This window comes from Plectropomus leopardus, chromosome 18 (genome assembly GCF_008729295.1).
Source record: "Plectropomus leopardus isolate mb chromosome 18, YSFRI_Pleo_2.0, whole genome shotgun sequence".
In the NCBI taxonomy this organism is placed as follows: Eukaryota; Metazoa; Chordata; class Actinopteri; order Perciformes; family Serranidae; genus Plectropomus; species Plectropomus leopardus.
This window is the reverse complement of record NC_056480.1, coordinates 12,741,502-12,760,145: the sequence shown is the minus strand read 5'-3', so window position 1 is coordinate 12,760,145 and position 18,644 is coordinate 12,741,502. Positions and strand designations below refer to the sequence as shown.

Genomic DNA, 18,644 nt, shown 5'->3' with positions numbered 1-18,644 from the left:
TTATATTGGAGAGAAGGCAGACGCCTCTATGGCTGATATCAACATCCTGCAACTCACACCAAAACAATCCAATATGACAAACTGTACGACGGGTAAGAGGAAAAATATGGAATTTTTATTTTTTTTTGTATTTTTTCATTTTTTGAACTGTGCCTTTAAATAGTCAGCTGGGTACTGCTGGAAACCAATGTATTTGCACTTTGGAGACTTAGTGCAAGTTTATGTTTTAGTCAGACTTTGAATTTCAAGTGTTTGAAGCACAGGAGATGAGTGAAAATGAACCAACAGCTCCATCAAAGCATCACCTAAACTGACGCCAAGGCACGTTCACATTATGTGTGTAACACTATCTCGCAAACAAAAGATAAACAAGCCTACTGGCCTGACCTCTGTGGCCTTTTCCAAACCAGGACGCAACCATGTTTCATCCAAAATGTGTTTGGCAGAGCAAATTGGCAGAGTTGCATATACATGCATGTCTGATCTGCCTGTATGTAAAATCAGCACGTGCCCACATTCTCTCTTACAAACGAGAGACAACATTTGGTCATGTGTGTTTTGAATAAACTCTCTACAATGCAATTATTCCCCAAAAGAGATCTGTGGCAGTCACTGGCTTTGTAACAAACATTGACTAGTCTATAAAAATATTTAAAAATCCAGCTGTGCTGGATCAACTTGTACCTCTCCGTCTCAAATGTCACCGTCTACAAAGTGAAAACACAGAACATTCACAATGGAACAGTGTCAGTGTCAACAAAAAAAGTCCCATCTTAACAGTCGTGTGACTCCATTTAAGTACCACAGGAATATTGTCTTTGTTCTTTTTAGAACCAAATGTTACACATCAGGAGCAGAGTCCATAGTTTGTGCAGTATCACTGGCTGTGCAAACAGAACCTCCCACTTTGCTGACTAACAGTTGCCATGGTGATTCTGGTACCTGGGATGACCTCCCTTTACCACTGATGTCATCTCACACAGTTTAAATGTTCAGATGGGGGTGTTAGGCAAATGGCCATTCGAGCCTGTGAGTGCTCCATTACAAACTAACCCACTGGCCTGTCCGCTGTGTGGGACTTGGCCATTGCGTTTGCTAAGAAACTGGTTCCCCCTCAGGGCCTCCTGCTCCACAGGGGTCCTCCTGTCAGAGTCTCTGCTTGGAGTTCCTGCCTGCGGTGCCGTTCGGCTGCGGCAGCGCTGTCTGATGACATAGAGAAGCGTGGTGATGAGCAGACTGAGACAGAGCACCAGCAGAACTGACACAACCACCAGCTCCTTCAGGTAGCAGGGGCCTCTGGCCGACAGCAGGGCCTCCCCGTCCAGAAACTTTGCCTCTTTCTGCCCGGATTCCTCCGTCCACTGGGTCACATTTCTGCCCCGCTGCCTGGTGGTGGCCTGAGTGTCCCTGCTGGACAGCGTCGGCTCAGTCTCTCTTTGTTTTGGTTCTGTTCTTTTAGTCCCCACGGAGGTCTGAAGTCCGGGCCCTGGTCTGGCCACAGCCCTTGTGGTGGGTATGGGGTGTGTCTGAGGCCCAGTGTAGCTGATTGGAGTTTGAGCCACAGGGCTGCTCTTCTGTTTAACATGATAGATGGCCATAGTCTGTTGGTAGCCGTTCTCTGTGGACAGGCAGATGTAGTGGCCCAGTGTGGCGGGGGTGGCCACAAAGCTCAGACTCCCGTCCTCCAGGTGTAGGTACAGGTCCGAGGACAGCCGGCTGTTGGGACGTTCCCACAGCTGCTTGGAGAGCTGCGACGCAGCGGGACACTGCAGCCGCACCACTTCATTCAGAGACACTGACAGCAGCTCACCTGCAGGACATGAGGCTGATATACAGATTACTCACCAAAAACCCCAATACACCAAGAACTACACAACATCATCAAATATCAAGAAAGCTGCCTAAAGCAATCTCAACCTGCTAGAGAATCTGCTCGCCGGGAAGTAAATGCATAAATGTGCATGTTACATGAGCATGTCTAAAAGGCATCATTAAAGCGAAAAGGCTTCAAGCACACTGATTTTATTTTCATGCTGATTACATAATCTATGCAAAGCGCGAAACCTGTAACACAAATATGTACAAGGTTCCCACACATTTTCATGGACAACAATTCAAAACTTTTCCATGACTTTTCAGGGACCCATTTTCTAACCAAACTTGCCTGGTGTTTTTTTTTTATTTCATAATTCCACAATTTCATAAAACTACATTTTAATGGATCCTCTTCCAGAAAGACACAAAGTACATAAGTAAGCTGCTGTGATTGGCAAAAACAAGCATATCACAAGCTTAAGTGCCACACTGGACAATACATGATACTCTGAAGAACATGTCAATGTTTCTTATATGGAGTGTGTGATTAGTGTAGGCAAAGCAAAGCAAAGCAAAGCAGCTGCAATGAGTGAGTGACACTTACCCGGAGGCAGTTTGTTTGGACCAAATCTGGCTGTATGTGTGACTGAAACACTGTTGCATGCTTCTTCAACGTTCCCTCTGTCTATGTCCTGGCGTCTGAGGAGGGACAACTACAGTCAACAAAAAGGCTGAAACAACTGGTAACCTGAAAGGTAACCATCACAGGGAACTTCCATTTCCTGTTGTTACAGTTAACTGGCATTATTGTTTCGTTCCCTTTGCAGAAACCTGTCTCTCAAACAGCTCTTAATTCAGCCTAAAGAGTCTCAACTAGGAGTCTCAGCTCAGGGGAGACATGTGTTGTGGGTCACAGTGACCTTGAATTTCAACCACCAAAATCCAATCAGTTCATTCTTGAGCCCAAGTGCATGTTTATTGCAAATTGGAAGAAATAGCCTCCAAGCTTTCTTGAGACATCGCTTCATGAGAGCGCTGAGGACAAACAACGCGAAAACATAATGCATCTTGCTACAGCCATTGCCAGCTCATAGGCATGTAAACTGGTCCAGTGTTCATGGAAAACTGGAGGAAAAATACCCAGAATAAACAAGATGGCAACAAAGGTACTTCAAAATCCAAGAAGAAATATATCAACAAGGAAGTAAATATTGAAAAGCCTTTATTGTAGTGGCTAAATCCTAAAAAGAGCCAATGTTTCAACTACTGTAGGTCTTTATTTAAAATCAGACAACTTCACCTATATAGTAGCAACAACCACAGACTGTATAAGAAACATGGACAGCATAACAGCTCCGAAAATGTAAACCGAAAACATCTCGATCGCCCCCTGGTGGCTGGCTGCAGTATAGGTCATAAACTACGCCCTGTTCCTCAAATGACTTGTATTGTTTCTGCGCAACATATATGCCACATTTTCAACTTAATAATGTCAATAACAATCTTGTGGTACTCACAGGCTGCTGTGGGTGTTGGAGGCCTCCACACAGGCCCTGCTGGCAGGGTCCCAACCACAGAAGGGGTCTCGGGCCAGAACACACTGAGGACAGGTCCAGTAGAAGGAGCAGTTGGCTGTTGGGACCCTCACCACACCCTCTGATGTGCCAACGTATATCACACCCTGCAGCAGGACAAACAATTAGCGCAGTACTCTCAGATGATTTCACATGAACATGTTTGTGAAGACTGATCACATTCGTCCATGCTACAAAAACTGAGATGATGATGTCTTATTTACAACTCAATATATTAATGTTAGTCAGCTTACTTAACTTGCTATATACTTGCTATATTTAGCTTAAAGATAGAGTTTAAGGGGAATAATGTAAATGTTGCTCTCAGTGTGTACCTTTGTTTCGGAGAGCTTCAGGCTTTTGACAGGCTGAGGCTGTTCAAACACCTGGACCTCCTCTATGATGTGTGCTCCGCTCTGCAGCAGCACTGCTTTATGCAGGTAACCAGATTCTGAAACGCAGTTACGGAGAAAACGCTAGAGGTTTATGCAATGGTCAGATTTGATACAATTACAGCCCTTGTGGAGTTAGCAGTTGCAGCGTTGTGACAATAAGTTGTCTGACGTGCCAGATTTCTCAGATAAACAATAAAAACGCACTGAAACGTTTAAATCTCCTGCAACAAAGCTGAAGAGTGGACACTGGGATATAAACACCTACCAGTTCAGCCAGAGAGACAGAAGGAAGAAAGGCCAGAAAGCACAGTCCAGATAGCACATTTGATTCTTCCTGACCTACCTGTCAGTAGAAACAGCACAGTGTAGTCTCTGTTGTTGGCAGCCTGGACCCTCTGCACGGTCAGATGGCTGTAGCTGTGCTCAGCAGACACCATCGTCAGACTCCGTCCCACAGGTCGCACGCTGTCGTCCGCCAGAAAGTTTTCTTTGACAAAGCGCAGAGCGTTGTCAGATGCGTTGTGCAGACCACACTACAATGCACAAAGGCATTTTGACGTTAATAAAAATTGAACGCACTGTTTACAATTTAATTACATTAAAAGATACATGGAGGAAAGGTGAACCGCTTAACCCTTCGAAACCTGGATCAACATCGCTTTTCATGTGCTGCGTTCAAACATTTACAAGTATTTAATATTCTGAACTCTGAGCAAAATTGGTTTGATTTCTTTCAAAAACATGGGAAAAAAGGCAGAGAAGAAGTTGGCAAAAAATGTCCCACATACTGCAAGATATTAGCTGATTCAGACAATTTTGGGAAAAAAAAATGTCAAGAGAGCTATATTTATAATTATAATAATATAAAATTATTTTCAAAATCATTATTATTATTATTATCATTAAGCTGTTTTGGAGGTAATTTCCTTGTTTGTTTTTGTTTTGTTTTTTTTAGCTTTTACATTTTTTATTTTATTTTCAATGTTTTTGCTAAGTTTCAGGTAATCTTGTTGTACTTTTTATTAATTTCTTGCTAATTTTTGGGTCTTTTCTTTTACGTTGCTAATTGCCCTCACGTTTTTAAAAGAAATCAAGCAAATTTGCCCAGGTATCAAAGGGTTAACCACTATTTACCACTGATTAAATTCCTGTTCATATTTCTTTCCCTTCACAAGCGGACAGAGCTGAGCTTTGATATAAACTTTATATATTTGCACTTTTCCAACTATGTACTGTAATTGCTGCACAACAATGCCCCTCAGGATAAAGTTTCATCTTGCTGTTCCATTGTCATGCCAATTATAACCGGCCATTTACCTCTCCTGGATTTGCGACCTTCTCTTGAACCCATGTGCTCCACTGTAACGTGTCCCGGTTCAGAACTTTGTAGTTACCAGAGAAAACTGATTTGATGTCAGCCAGGCGGAATGAGCACACGACTGACCGTCCAGAGTTGACAGACCTAGTTTATGGAGGAAAAACAAAAACATGAAAGATGCTGAATGAGAGCTACAGACAAAATCCACATGATGCACACAATACAGCAGTACATGTGGAGATAAATAAGAATGAAGACAGAGAGTTGAAGCACCACCTGCTCCAATGTGCTGTGCTTTGTAATTAAAAACGATCAGTAACATCACTTTTCTTGTATTGCTTTCAGACACCTTTCACAAGTATTTAAACATTTGACCTCAAAGCATATTGGTGCAATTGCTTTCAAAGACATGGAATAAAAACCAATGAGCATCTTGGTAAGAAATGTTTCACAAATAGCACGAAATTACTAGAAAATGATTTTAAAAAAGTTAGGAGGTAAATATAATTGCATATTTAAAATTATGTTACAAAATGATAATTTTTAAGCACTTTTTCCAAGTCATTTCCTAGTTGTTGTTGTTTTAATTTTTTTTCTTCCTTTTTTTATTTTTTACTAATCTTCAGGTAATTTTCTTGCACTTTTGCAATGAAATCAAGCCGAAAAGCCCTTTTTAAAAGAGTAAAGAAAAACCTTGTGAGAGGCACAAACACAACGCTGTGGGAAAACAGGCCACCTATAGCTCTGGAGAATGTCATGGAGGTATTATGGAGAAATTAGGAAATGTAGATTAGGCACTGTTATGGATCATGTCCCTTTGGTTAACTGACCACTGGGAGGTGAAGATGCCATAAAAGAGCGTGTCATCTGCAGGAGCTCCCTCTGCTGGTGGGAGGGTGTCTATGTCCTGGATCACATTGTAGGGCAGCTCGTTGTCAGCCTGACACAGCAGCTGAGCTTTGGCAAACGTGGTCCAGCGTCGCTGCAGAGTCCGCTGACCTCCAACATCACTCTGAGAGGAGAAGAAGGCATCAGACAAAAAACGAAGTTCTAATAACAAAAATAACAATAAAATTGGTGACATAAAGTGATAGTTCATATGTCTTGAAGTGAGGTTGTACTGGGTACTTACCAAACGTCGGTGTATTACCTACATCAACAACACGGTAGCTAAGCAGTTTACTGCTGTGGTTGGCGGTTAGCCACCAAAAAGAAGTCTCACCTATATAACAGCTTCATATTCCTGTTGAAAATCACTGTCCCACTTTAAGGTAAAGAAGTGAAAATACTCGTAATATGGTGTACATGTTAAGTGATATTGATTATTTTGGGTGGGACTTTTTTAGGTGGCTTGAATGGATTTTGTTGCTGACCTCTGCACAGCAGGACACTGCTCCATGTCGGACTTAAATCTGGTGCTCCAAACTGGGGGCACGCCGACAGACATCTACTCTCTATGTTCCTTATACAACTCCACTTAAAAAAAACGTAACTGTCCCTTTAAACTGCTCGTATGTGCCGCTGAAGCACAAGTGTGGTTGTGTGAGATCTTGCATGCGGCACACCGTTTAACCCTTACCATGCAGATCTGAGAAACACGAGAAACAATGAATTTGTCGATGAAGTCGTACTCTCGGCCCACTTCGCTGAAGAAGAAGTAGATTTTCTCCTCATCGGGAATGAAACTGGAGCTGATGAAGGTTGGATCTAGAGGAAACAGGTGGCATGAAGTATGCATACAATCTAAATTTGTCAGAATATGCAAATGTAGGGCTTTTGATATAATAAAACAACTTCTTGTGACTTGAACCCTTTGAGGCCATGCATAAAAATCCCCTGTTGATGTGGAACAATCTTTTCAGTGATGTCAGAGACATTTCAAAGTTACCACAACAACCAAAACAAACAATGGGTGTGTCATATGTGAGCTCAGTGGTGGACATTAAACACGACGGCAAAAATGATCAAATTATATTTTGATACTACTTCCTGAATTCAGTTACCTCAGTGTATATTCCATTACAAGGCCATTGAGGGACACCAGCTGGGTTTGTTCTCGTCTTTCTAACCGCGGCCAACACATGTTGTTTGTGTTTTCACTGTTGGCAGCTCACGGCCCTCACATGCTATCTGCAGTGTGATCCTGTTAAACTGTGCCTTTTGGATAATGTCAAGCTAGCTGGTGAACTCTCACATTGTCAAGTGCTCAGGAACTGACAAAACAACTGACGAAGAGTAAAAAAAAAATTTTAAAATTTGAGTGAATACAAAAATCTGAATGGTGCAACATGTTTATTCATTAATATAATTGTATTCACAACTGCTATTACTACCATATGTTTCACTCTAACAGACATCAAACTCACCCTCCAGCCATCCTAACGTATCATCTAACTTCAGGTCAACACGCCTGCCCTCGCTGAGGTGCCGGGAGATGACGGGCCGGTTCCCCCTGTAGTCTGCCACCGTGCCCGTGTACAGCTCTCCATCTGAGAAACAGAGGAACACTTGAAACAATACTGAGGAGCATCGGTGAATATCACAAAATATATTAAGCCATGTACCGTTAAAACAAACTACTATTAGTTTGCTGGCAGGAAATCATAGAATATAACAAATACAGCATATTAAAAAAAACAGCCGGTCCATGATGGGCCCCGGCGGTCCGTGTATCATCCATTCATTCAATTATTCAATTCTTTCTGGAAAACCCAAAAAACAAAAAAACTAGGGACAATTTTGTTTGTTTTTCTGTATGAAAAAAAAGACATTTGTTTTCTCATTATCTGCTGGAAAGGAAAAGTTCCACCACTGGTGACAAGTACTCGATCTGCTTCTATCATCAATTTTCCCTGCATGTTTGGAATTACAGTAAATCTCTCCACATACACTGAGAAGCAGCCACATTTTTCTTTCAGCTTGCCTGAGCTAACATTTTCACATCAGCTGTGGCGTTGCAGCCTTACCTACCTACGATGATAGCAGTGTTGCGTTGGTAGGGGTCATAGGGGCAGCGACCTCTTCCTTCATCAGTCTTGAGGCTCATCGATAACGTCTCTGAATTCTGGAAAGAAAAAGAGGAAACAGCGGAGCTGATATCTTACTAAATTAAAATGTATGGAGCAACCAGATCACATCAGATGTATGCTAAAGTCCTTAAACAGTGAGCCTTATCATACTGTCACAATGTTAAACAAATCAATAACTTTAAACCTCTGGACAAGCAAACTTACAATGTACATGCAGCGTGGACTGAAGGCAAATGTTCCACAGGTATAGATGTGGGTGGTGTTCAAGAACTGCAGTACACGAATGAAATTGGGACAGTCAGCCTAAAAAAAATTTTAAAAAAAATACACACAGAGGCCATTAAGTTAGACGTTTCAGTAAAACCAAGAAGTACAGCAAGCAGAGTGTGTGCCTAAAGCAGGGCTTTTGAATTTTACAGAACATTAAGATCTCGTCAAAGTAAGCTTCACCCACTAAATAAAAGATTATGAGACACTCATAAACGTTGCTCGTTAAACAAATAGTCATTGTGGTGCTTCTGGTTGTTAAAAGAAGCATTAGCTGTATGTTAATGACAGCCTGGTCTTGTTTGGTTGGTACATTAAGTCAAAAGGAGATGTTTTGAAGTTTGAACTTGAATCAGTTTGCAGTATTTGTACATCAAACCAACTACTTACCATTTTTTTGCCTTTCATGGAGCATTGTTCAAGGTCTTTCTCTGAAGGGCTCCAGTCCAGCTGAAAGAAGAGAAAAGCAACTGAACCACAAACTTCAGCTGAACAATGAAACTCCCAGGACGCATTAAAAACTTTGCATTTTCCATTACAAAGCTGTGGTTTATGTGCAGGCGAGAGGAAATCAATTCAGAAGGACATAGCAGCTAAATGTAGCAGGTCTTGATTTCTTCCATCTATATGTTTAATACTGAAAAGGGTGCCACCCACTTTATCTATGCAGTTCTGTTCTTTTCTCCATTTACATCTTTTGAAGAATCTCATACAGGCAGATGAGTCATTTCCAAAAAATCTCTAGAGCTCTACAAAATTGTGTCAGACAAACCAGATTTGAATAGTCAACTATATGTTCCTATTTTTTTGTTTTAAAGTTTGAGGAAGGAATTTCCGCAGAAATTTCAACAGGAAGTTCAGCGTGACAGCGACGATCACGAAATATTGTCCACAAACCAAGTTTGTTGTCCGAGCTAATGCGTGCTAACTACACAACAGCAGAATGAAAATGTGCAACATTTTTTGCCGTCACTAGATATCAAACAAAAAACAGACACCATATCCAATCAAGTTGCTATGAGCTGTAAATTTGTGAAAGTGAGGAGCGCTCACTCTGCAGCTTCATTTGGGGACCAAAACATTGCAGAGATATGGTCTCTCTGAGGCAATTTTGTAGTGATTCAACTTATCCTCTTAAATTCATTCAACTTAAAACTTTAAGTGGTCTGTATCATTCTGAAAGGTCAGCTTTTTTTTTAAACCAACACGACCCAGTTCAAACTTTTGTTTCAAAACAAAACTCATCTCCTCTCTGACATGATTTTGACATGAGATGATTTGCAACCACTAACTCTTTTTAGGTTAAAACAAATAGTATTTTTAAGTGGTCGCTTCCCTACCTTACTCCTCATTATGATGCCGTCCTTGTGGCTAACATCCAGCGCTAACACAGCATCCCGGGCCCCAACATACAGCATGTCTCCGTCCTCACTGAGCAGCAGCGTTGTGGTGTTGCTGACATCATGGCTACTGAAGCGTGTGAGATGTCTCCCAGGACTACCTGTTGTTTCACAGCAATTAACACAGGGATAAGGTTTTTTTTCATTCAGTTACCAAAGACAATTAAAAGCACCATTACCACCATAGAGCATTCATTGCCCAGATGTCAAAAATCCCTGAATACGTCGACACTGGTTTTCTTGTGCTGCATTTGATCACCTTTCACAAGCTATTAGACCCTTTGAAACATGAGCAGGTTAGTTTGATTTCTTTTTAAAACACAGGGGGAAAACAACATGACCAACTTGGAAAGAAATGTCCCACAAATTCCAAGAAATTAGTAAATGCGACAAGGAAATTACCCACAAATTAGGATTATTAGAAAATTATCCAAAAAATAGAGAAAAGTGTCCAGAAAACTATATTTAAATTTTATGTTTTAAATTATATTACAGAAAAAAAAGACAAAGAAAGAAAAAGACAGAAAGACACAGTTTTTAGGTCATTTTCTTGGGAGTTTTTTGTTTGTCGTTTTCTTTTCTTTCTTTTTTCATGCTTGTTTTTCTTTAGGGGTAATTTTCTTGTGTCTAACATTTGTTTTCAAGCTGCTCATTGCTTTCTTCCCATGTTTTTTTAATAAATCAAACAAAATTCTCACAGGTTTCAAACAAAAAAACAACACAAACTCACCCATGGGGAAGGAGACTCTGGGGGTCAGTCTGGACAGACACGGGCTCAGAAAACCCAGCAAGGCCACGATGACGGACAGCAGGCTGGGATTCTCCATCACAGCAGGAATGAGGGAGTCTGACCTTAATTACATTTAAGGTCAGAGGTCGAGCACTGGGTCCGATGTTCATCCAGAGTGTCCAGGACTTGTTAGAAAGGGTGGAGATCGTAGCTGAAGCCACAAACTCTGGTTTCTACAGCAGACCATCACTGGATCTGAGAAAAGACAGACAAACATGTTGTCTTCTGTGCTCCACCATCGACTTCATTTAGCAAGAATTCCTTAAATTTCAAAGATTCATTTCAGATGGGATGTTTTTTTTATGACAGCATTGAGCATTCCCCATCGTACATTTCCATCATAACCGCATCAGTTACAAGGGAAGGAAATAACAGTGGCCTCCCAGTACGATACTATTGCGATACTTAGGTTACAATACAATATTGCAATTTCAAATGGTTTTTTTGCAACATACTGAGTATTGGGGTTACATAATGTGCGATATATTAGGCTTGAAAACTTTTTTTTCAGCTGCAAATTAAGAAAAAAACATTTGTTTTTATCTAGTAAGACAGAGTTTTAAATCATTTTTATTGCAGCAACATGTATCTAGTGGATCAAAAAACAACTGATTTTATTGTTCTAATGAGTAACAAAAAGTTTCATGTCTATTTGCAACATTAAACAATTTTATAATGTAACATAAATACTTGGTGTTCTTTTCATAATAATAATGATAATAATAATAATAATACATTTTATTTATAGGCTCCTTTCAAAGCACTGATGAACACCTTACAAGACACAGTTAAAAACAAGCAGCAAAGCATCCATAGATCATAAAGGCAAACAATCATTAAAAAACAATAAAGGAAACTTAAAGGTAAAAAAAAAAAAAAAAAGGGTGTTTCGATACAATATTGCCACCAAAAACATCACAATAGTATAATGTATCGATTTTCCCTCCACCGCTACCAATTACTCAGTGGTGATTAAAGTAAACACATTTGCACACCCACATGTAATTTTATGCTGCTTAAATTCTGAGATGTCATTTACGTTGATAAAAATAAGCAAACATGAAGCATTAAAGCCAATGATCTGAAAGCATGAGTGCACTTTTCATAACAAACACATCAAATCTCCAGCTGCTCCTTACAGAACATAACATGCCTGAACATGGGGGGTTAGGAAAGAGAGCCCAGAAGATTCTGTTTACCTCATTTTTTTTTTTTTTTTTGGGCTGCTTTTTTTCCCTGATCCTACTGCTGCGTATCGCTCCGGGGTGCATCTTGTTATCTTTATCCAATTTGATGCTTATATACCGCTGTCGTCCACGTGTGTTCTGTCTGACATTAAGCATGCTGAAGAGGACTCTGTCCGAAATGTCCACGCAAATCAGTAACAGACAGACGTGATTCGAGGCTGGCGGTGCATTAACCCTTTGGGTATCAGGATGCTGTATAAAACTTGCTGTATGTCTGTGTGTGGAGAGCTCTAAGTTGCTTCATGTATCGGTTCTATTTGTACTCTACACAGAATTTTAAAATCTTAAGCATGTTTCTTCACACAGTCCTTTACAAGCTGTCATTTTAGACTATGTGTTATGTTAACTAAAGCCATCAGCTGTCTATCAGAATTCTGTGGGTTGTAAAAAGTTGTGAGGACAAGTGTCCAAAATGGTAATTGGGCTGCATTTACATAGTGCTTTTCTAGTCCTGGTAGCGACCACTCAAAGCGATTTACAACACAAGCACCATTCAAACACACATACACACATCGGTGGCCGAGGCGGCCAAACAAGGTGCCACCTGCTCATCAAATTAACATTCACATGCACTCACACACCGACAGTCCAAGGACATTTCGACATGCAGACTGCAGGGGACAGGGATCAAATCACCCACCTTTCAGTTGGTAAACTGCTCTACCTCCTGAGCCACCCCGGTACTTATTTGCAACTTCAAAAGGGTCATTTATTGATTTAGAAAGTCTGTTATTGCAACAAGTTGCACCATTTCTGATAAAAAATTTAAAAATTCCCATGTAAAAGCTATCATGATCATTTGTGTTTAAGTGAAGGAAAGATTCAATATTGATTAAATCTTTTGCTTTTTAAGACCTTTTCAAAGGTGATCTTTAAACCAATTTAAGACGGATTATAGGACAAATCATTCTCTTCTTATTCAAACACATGTAAGTATAAAGGTAAGTATAAATATAGTCCCATGAGGAGGTAAGTTTTATGTAGAAATATGGTTTTTAGAGTATGTTGTGGACTTTCATGCAGATGTGAGCTTAACTTATTTAAGGCTGCAACTAAGAGTTATTATTCATCATTGATTTATCTGCCCATTATTTTCTCCATTAATTGATTTTGTCAATAAAATGTCAGAAAATACTTAAACATGTTCTGCGTAATTTCGGAGAGCCCAAGGTGACATCTTCAAATGGTACGTCCAAAAACTCAAAGCTATTTTAGTTTGTCATCTAGGACAAAGGAAGCATTAAATTATTTAATTAATTTCTTGTGTTCTTTTCATTAGACTGGGTGGTAAAGTATGGATTATGATCCAAATATAGTTTTGGAAAGTTACACCACCATCAGAGACAAAATTATCACTGTTGAATATGTACATGAAAAGTTTCAGAGTAAGACAAGTATGTGAACATTTTTGTAAACACTTACCTTATTCTGCTTATTTGTTGGAACTAGTTTAATGTTTAGTTTGTTTATTTTGTTTTTATATGTCTGAAATAAATGTTCGTCATTTTCATTGAACAGCTCTTTTACATTGTGTGTTCTGCATGTACTGCATTTGTGATATGTGTTGAATGAATAAAAAGTTCCCCAAAAGGCATGGAACCAGCAATTGTTTTTGGCTTTTTTTTGCCTAAAAGACTACAACAACTACATGGTTATCAGAACAGCTGCTAATTCTGACTAATCGATTAATCAACTAATCTGCAGCTCTAAACTCATTTTGACAAAAATAAATTAAAAGATGGATAAGATGTTGTTTGTGGCAATTCAGACCTCCTCAGAAATGAGAATTTAACAGTATTTCATGACTTATATATGTTTTAATTGAATGAAAGACTCCCTGGCGTGTTTACCTATTTACTACTGGTACATCCCTCTTCTTATGGTTATTTATAAACAAACACATGTATGCTTATGTTCTGCCAAACATCGCTTTTTACAGATACCATACCGACATTGAAAAGGAATAATCCAAACACCTTTTAGTAAAACATCAGCAACAAACATGGCTAAATTAGCTTCAGCTTTGTTGTCTTTGTTTGGCTGCATGTCATTTATATGTTGCAGCACTGTGGGCACACTACAAAAAGATAACTGCGTAGCAAACATTAGCAAAGATAGCAATCTCCTCTGGGCTGAAACACAGACACAGTTAACAATTATCTGTAAACTAAACACGTGGTATCCGAAGTTCAGCTGCAGTCAGATCCTGCTGCTAACATTTTTACAACCAACACGTTAGCGTCCAGTGTTAAAGCGACGAGCTGTGGTGTTTTACGTGCTGAAACTCACAGCTGGGGCTCGTATTTCTCCTCTGTGCAACAAGCTACAACGAGCCGTCATTTTTTGTAAACCTCAGAGACAAACAGCACTCATCCAACAGATAGTTAAAGTGATCTTACATCTCTGTGGGTGGTTTCCTTCACCGCGTAGTTTCCTTTCTGCTCTCCTCTCAATGCTCAAAGCGAAAAATCCACAGTTTCGTGACTGTCCGTTTCTGCACCGGTGAAAACTGAACAGAAGAAACGTGACCCGGTGAGGAAAACGCTGACCGCGGTTGAGCCTTTACTATAACAACAAAGCCTCAGAGCCATGAGCCTCCTCCCATCTGAGGCTCCAGCAGGCTCCAGCCTCCACCTACAGGGCACCAACACACATTACAACCACACACGTTACAGTCACACACCTGACAATCACACGCACAACCACCACACACGTTACAGTCAGACACGTTACAACCACACACAACAATCACACACATTTACAACCACACGCGTTACAGTCACACACCTGACAATCGCACACACAACCACCACACACGTTACAGTCACACACCTGACAATCACACACACAACCACCACACACGTTACAGTCACACAACTGACAATCATACATACAACAACCACACGCGTTACAGTTACACACCTGACAATCACACACACAACAACCACACGCGTTACAGTTACACACATTACAACCACACGCAACAATCACACACATTACAACCACACGCGTTACAGTCACGCATGTTACAGTCACGCACATTACAGTCACACACCTGACAATCACAAACATTATAACCACACACGTTACAGTCACGCACGTTACAGTCACACACATTACAACCACACACATTACAGTCACACACGTTACAACCACACACATTACAACCACACACATTACAGTCAGACACATTACAACCACACACATTACAGTCACACACATCACAACCACACACATTACAGTCACACACGTTACAAGCACACATGTTACAACCACACACATTACAGTCACACACGTTACAAGCACACATGTTACAACCACACACATTACAGTCACACACGTTACAAGCACACATGTTACAACCACACACATTACAGTCACACACACGTTACAACCACACACATTACAGTCACACACGTTACAACCACACACATTACAGTCACACACGTTACAGTCAGACACATTACAACCACACACATTACAGTCACACATGTTACAGTCACACACGTTACAGTCACACACATTACAGTCACACACATCACAACCACACACATTACAGTCACACACATTACAAGCACACATGTTACAACGACACACATTACAGTCACACACATCACAACCACACACATTATAGTCATGCACATTACAGTTCAGTTTGGGGACAGAGACAGACCACGAAAGACAGTCAGCACCACAGAAATACTCACTGGTGCTCTCTGATTTCTTTTCTCCATCACTTGACTGCCCAGCCCATCTACACACCTGTTCCCACTTTACTCATTAACCCTGCAGTGACCTCTCAGTCCGGCTCGGTTCCTTTACCTTCCAGACCATCAAAGTTTCAATGTGCGTCTTGCCTTTTCACTGTAGCTTCTGTTAGCTGCTGCCTGGAATCTGTAAAGTGTCACCTGGCTGTTTTGAACCTCTGCCTGATCTTTGGTTCCCCTGCTGGGCCCTTTGGATTTGTTTGCCTGTTTGGATTGCGTTGTTTTGCCCTTTGCCTGCCCTGTACCTGCCAGTAAACCCACATGCCCAGACTGAATCACTGAGCTCATCCTGTCTGCCTGATTTGTTAGCGTTTGGGTCCAATCCATCTTCCTTTTATTCAGCACATTGTGACAGGAAGATGTTATCCCATTCCATTTTAGGTGTTTTTGGAGCTTGCTCCATATGCAGGACTAAAAGTCCCTCTAAATCTTTCAAAACCTTTAAGTAACATATCTGTAATATGTCTTTGGCAGGTCCACAGTCTTTACGGAGTGGTGATACTAAATATAGGACTTCTCCTTGTTGTTGATTTTTGTTTTGTTTTGCAGTTTTTCCTGTTTTTTCATTGTTTTCCATCACAATTATTGTCATTATTTTCTTGGTTATGAATTTGTGCTGTTGTTTTTCCTTTGTTGATTGCTGTTTTATGTGTAGTTTTCCTGATTTCTTGTTGTTTTTCATTCCTTTATGCCTTGGATTTTGAATTATTCGTTTTAATTTATGATGTAATGTTTACTAGGTGCTACCCTGGTAGTAGCTAATAGGGATCTAAATAAATAAATAAACCCAACAGACTTAACAATGGTCCTTATTCACTTTGAGTGGACACAAACCTAACTTGACATCACCAGACCAAATCCAAAATGCCAGTTAGTCTGGTACCTCTGAGTTCATTTCGGATTTCCTTGACTATAGACGAAAACGTCACTGGATACAGTTGAAAAGACAGAGCAACAGAACGTGATTTAATGCTTAGCAACATAAAACATGCAAACAGACTACGGCGTGCAAGAATGAGCCGTGATAATGTAGCATCACTATTTTTGTGAATGAGTTCGGCTGTTTTTGCTATTAGAATTTGAAGGTGTTTTTACTCACTCTAAAATATCTTAAACAGGATTGATTGACTTGTTGATCCTCAAAAGTGTTTCAATGGATGGCATCTCTTTACAGTCATTGTCTCAAACTCTCCTCAAATTAGATGAACGGTTATGATTGGCCCGTCAGATCTCAAGTGGCTGAAAATCTGTCCAAAGCGAAGGCGGGCCAGATGCATTGGCCAAAGCTAAAAAAGCACAAGCTCGCAGATTCTTCTGACTCCCAGACTAACACAAAGCCACAGTCACAAGATCCTAAGATATGTCAGCTGAATAACACATCTAAAATATTTCCATTTGATAATTTTTTTTACTTACTAAAAAAAGCTGCAATACGACATTGAAACAATAGTATGCCATGCTATCGTGCATAAAGGAGAGTGTTTTTTGATAGGAAAAAAGTAAAGAAAGTTGCAAGGGTTAAAACCAGTTATTAAGCTGTACCTGTTGGGTATCCGTTGTAATATTTTATTGAAGAATCTTCGGATGTTTGGCTTCACAGTCGCCACCGGGTTACCTCATCTGCTCAGACTCCTTCGTTTAAAAAAAACAGCTATTCCTGTTGAATTGGTCAAACAACTTTATGCACACTGAGGATTTTGCTCGCTTAGACGGTCCATTTTCGGCTCTTCTTAAAGCCACTGCTATTTATTCTCCACCCAGCTTCAGCTTCCAGTTCCTCTGTTCATCAAAATGTGTGTTTAATGTCTCATGTCAAACCCTTACAGATTAGAACAAAGCAGTAACTCCAGTACCAAATTTAGGTTTAAACTATGGCATGTAAAATTAGACTGCAGAATTAGTCATAGGCAGGTTTCATTGTGAGCGCGGCGGAGAAAGGAGTGGGTAAGATGGCTAATGAGGAGAAAAGAAGATTGGAGAGGATTAGCAGTGACCTGGAAAGAGCCATGTGGTAACAGGCTGTACGCCTCCCAGCGTCAAACATGAAGCTGCTGGCACACAGGTCGATGCTGAGCAATGAGCATGAGACAAGAAAAACACTGCAGTGACAGAGGATGAGCTTGAAGATGAAATCCGAAAGACAACAGGTGGTGAAGTAAAGGTCGCTGGCCAAACTTTGTCTGACTACAATCGTTTGGAGGCAATTCAGTTCGTGCAACACCTGCAACAAAATGTGTGTGTGTGTGTGTGTGTGTGTGTGTGTGTGTGTGTGTGTGTGTGTGCGCATTCAATAAAAGAATACTTAACCCCCCAAATAAGCATTTGTATATCAATTACTCAGTCCATTTTATGCTGTATTTGTGAAGAAAATGTTGTTTTTCCTGCATGCCTTGCTGAAGAAAGAATTCAACACGGAGAACATTTGTTAAGAACTGATGTCATTCAGGTTTTTGTTCTTCAGTTAATCAAGAATGCAATGCATGGTGTTGCAGGTCCGCTGCATCCCAGTAAGTTGCCAGGTTTGCAGGCATTTCACATGAAATCACCCATTCATGCTTAAAACACAAGATGACTTCTAAGTATCTAGAAAGTCAAGTCCTTTAGAGTCATCCGTCTCGAGTCTAGATCAAGTCTCAAGCCGTGAATACCGAGTCAAACTTTAGTCAAAGTTTTTATCATCGGTCAAGCAAGTCTCAAGTCCTCAAATTTGCGACTCAGGTCCTCCACCTCTGCTTTGAGGTGAGTATCTCAACATCCTTCTAGTAAATCATGTATTGAATATTCAATTGCATTGGACTGTTGAATTAATCTAGTAAACAGTTTCATGTGTAGCTAATTTGCAAGTTGGAGCACTCTGCTGGATCAGTCATTTTGATATTCATTGGCACACCTGCATGTAAAACCTTTGGATGTGTGAATATGTTTCTGTAAACTACATATTCAGTCAAAACAGATAAAAGCATGCTAATCTACACATTTAACACAGAGGTGTAGAGCCTAAGTGGAGCAGTCACACTATAATGTTCACAGCCTGCAGTTTTG

At 40.4% G+C, this 18,644-nt stretch overlaps 1 protein-coding gene across 1 annotated transcript; it reads right to left on the bottom strand.

Moving 5' to 3' along the window:
* Positions 1 to 14,447, bottom strand: sema4ab (sema domain, immunoglobulin domain (Ig), transmembrane domain (TM) and short cytoplasmic domain, (semaphorin) 4Ab). Its single transcript, XM_042507120.1, is given in 16 exon segments — positions 1 to 1,810; positions 2,420 to 2,514; positions 3,333 to 3,496; positions 3,725 to 3,840; positions 4,128 to 4,317; positions 5,102 to 5,246; positions 5,933 to 6,114; positions 6,682 to 6,809; positions 7,469 to 7,591; positions 8,073 to 8,166; positions 8,336 to 8,434; positions 8,789 to 8,848; positions 9,739 to 9,899; positions 10,529 to 10,646; positions 10,648 to 10,783; positions 14,235 to 14,447. Coding segments are annotated over 15 exon segments (2,544 nt in total). The 5' UTR covers positions 10,699 to 10,783; positions 14,235 to 14,447; the 3' UTR covers positions 1 to 992.
* Between the last annotated feature and the right edge of the window lie 4,197 nt (positions 14,448 to 18,644).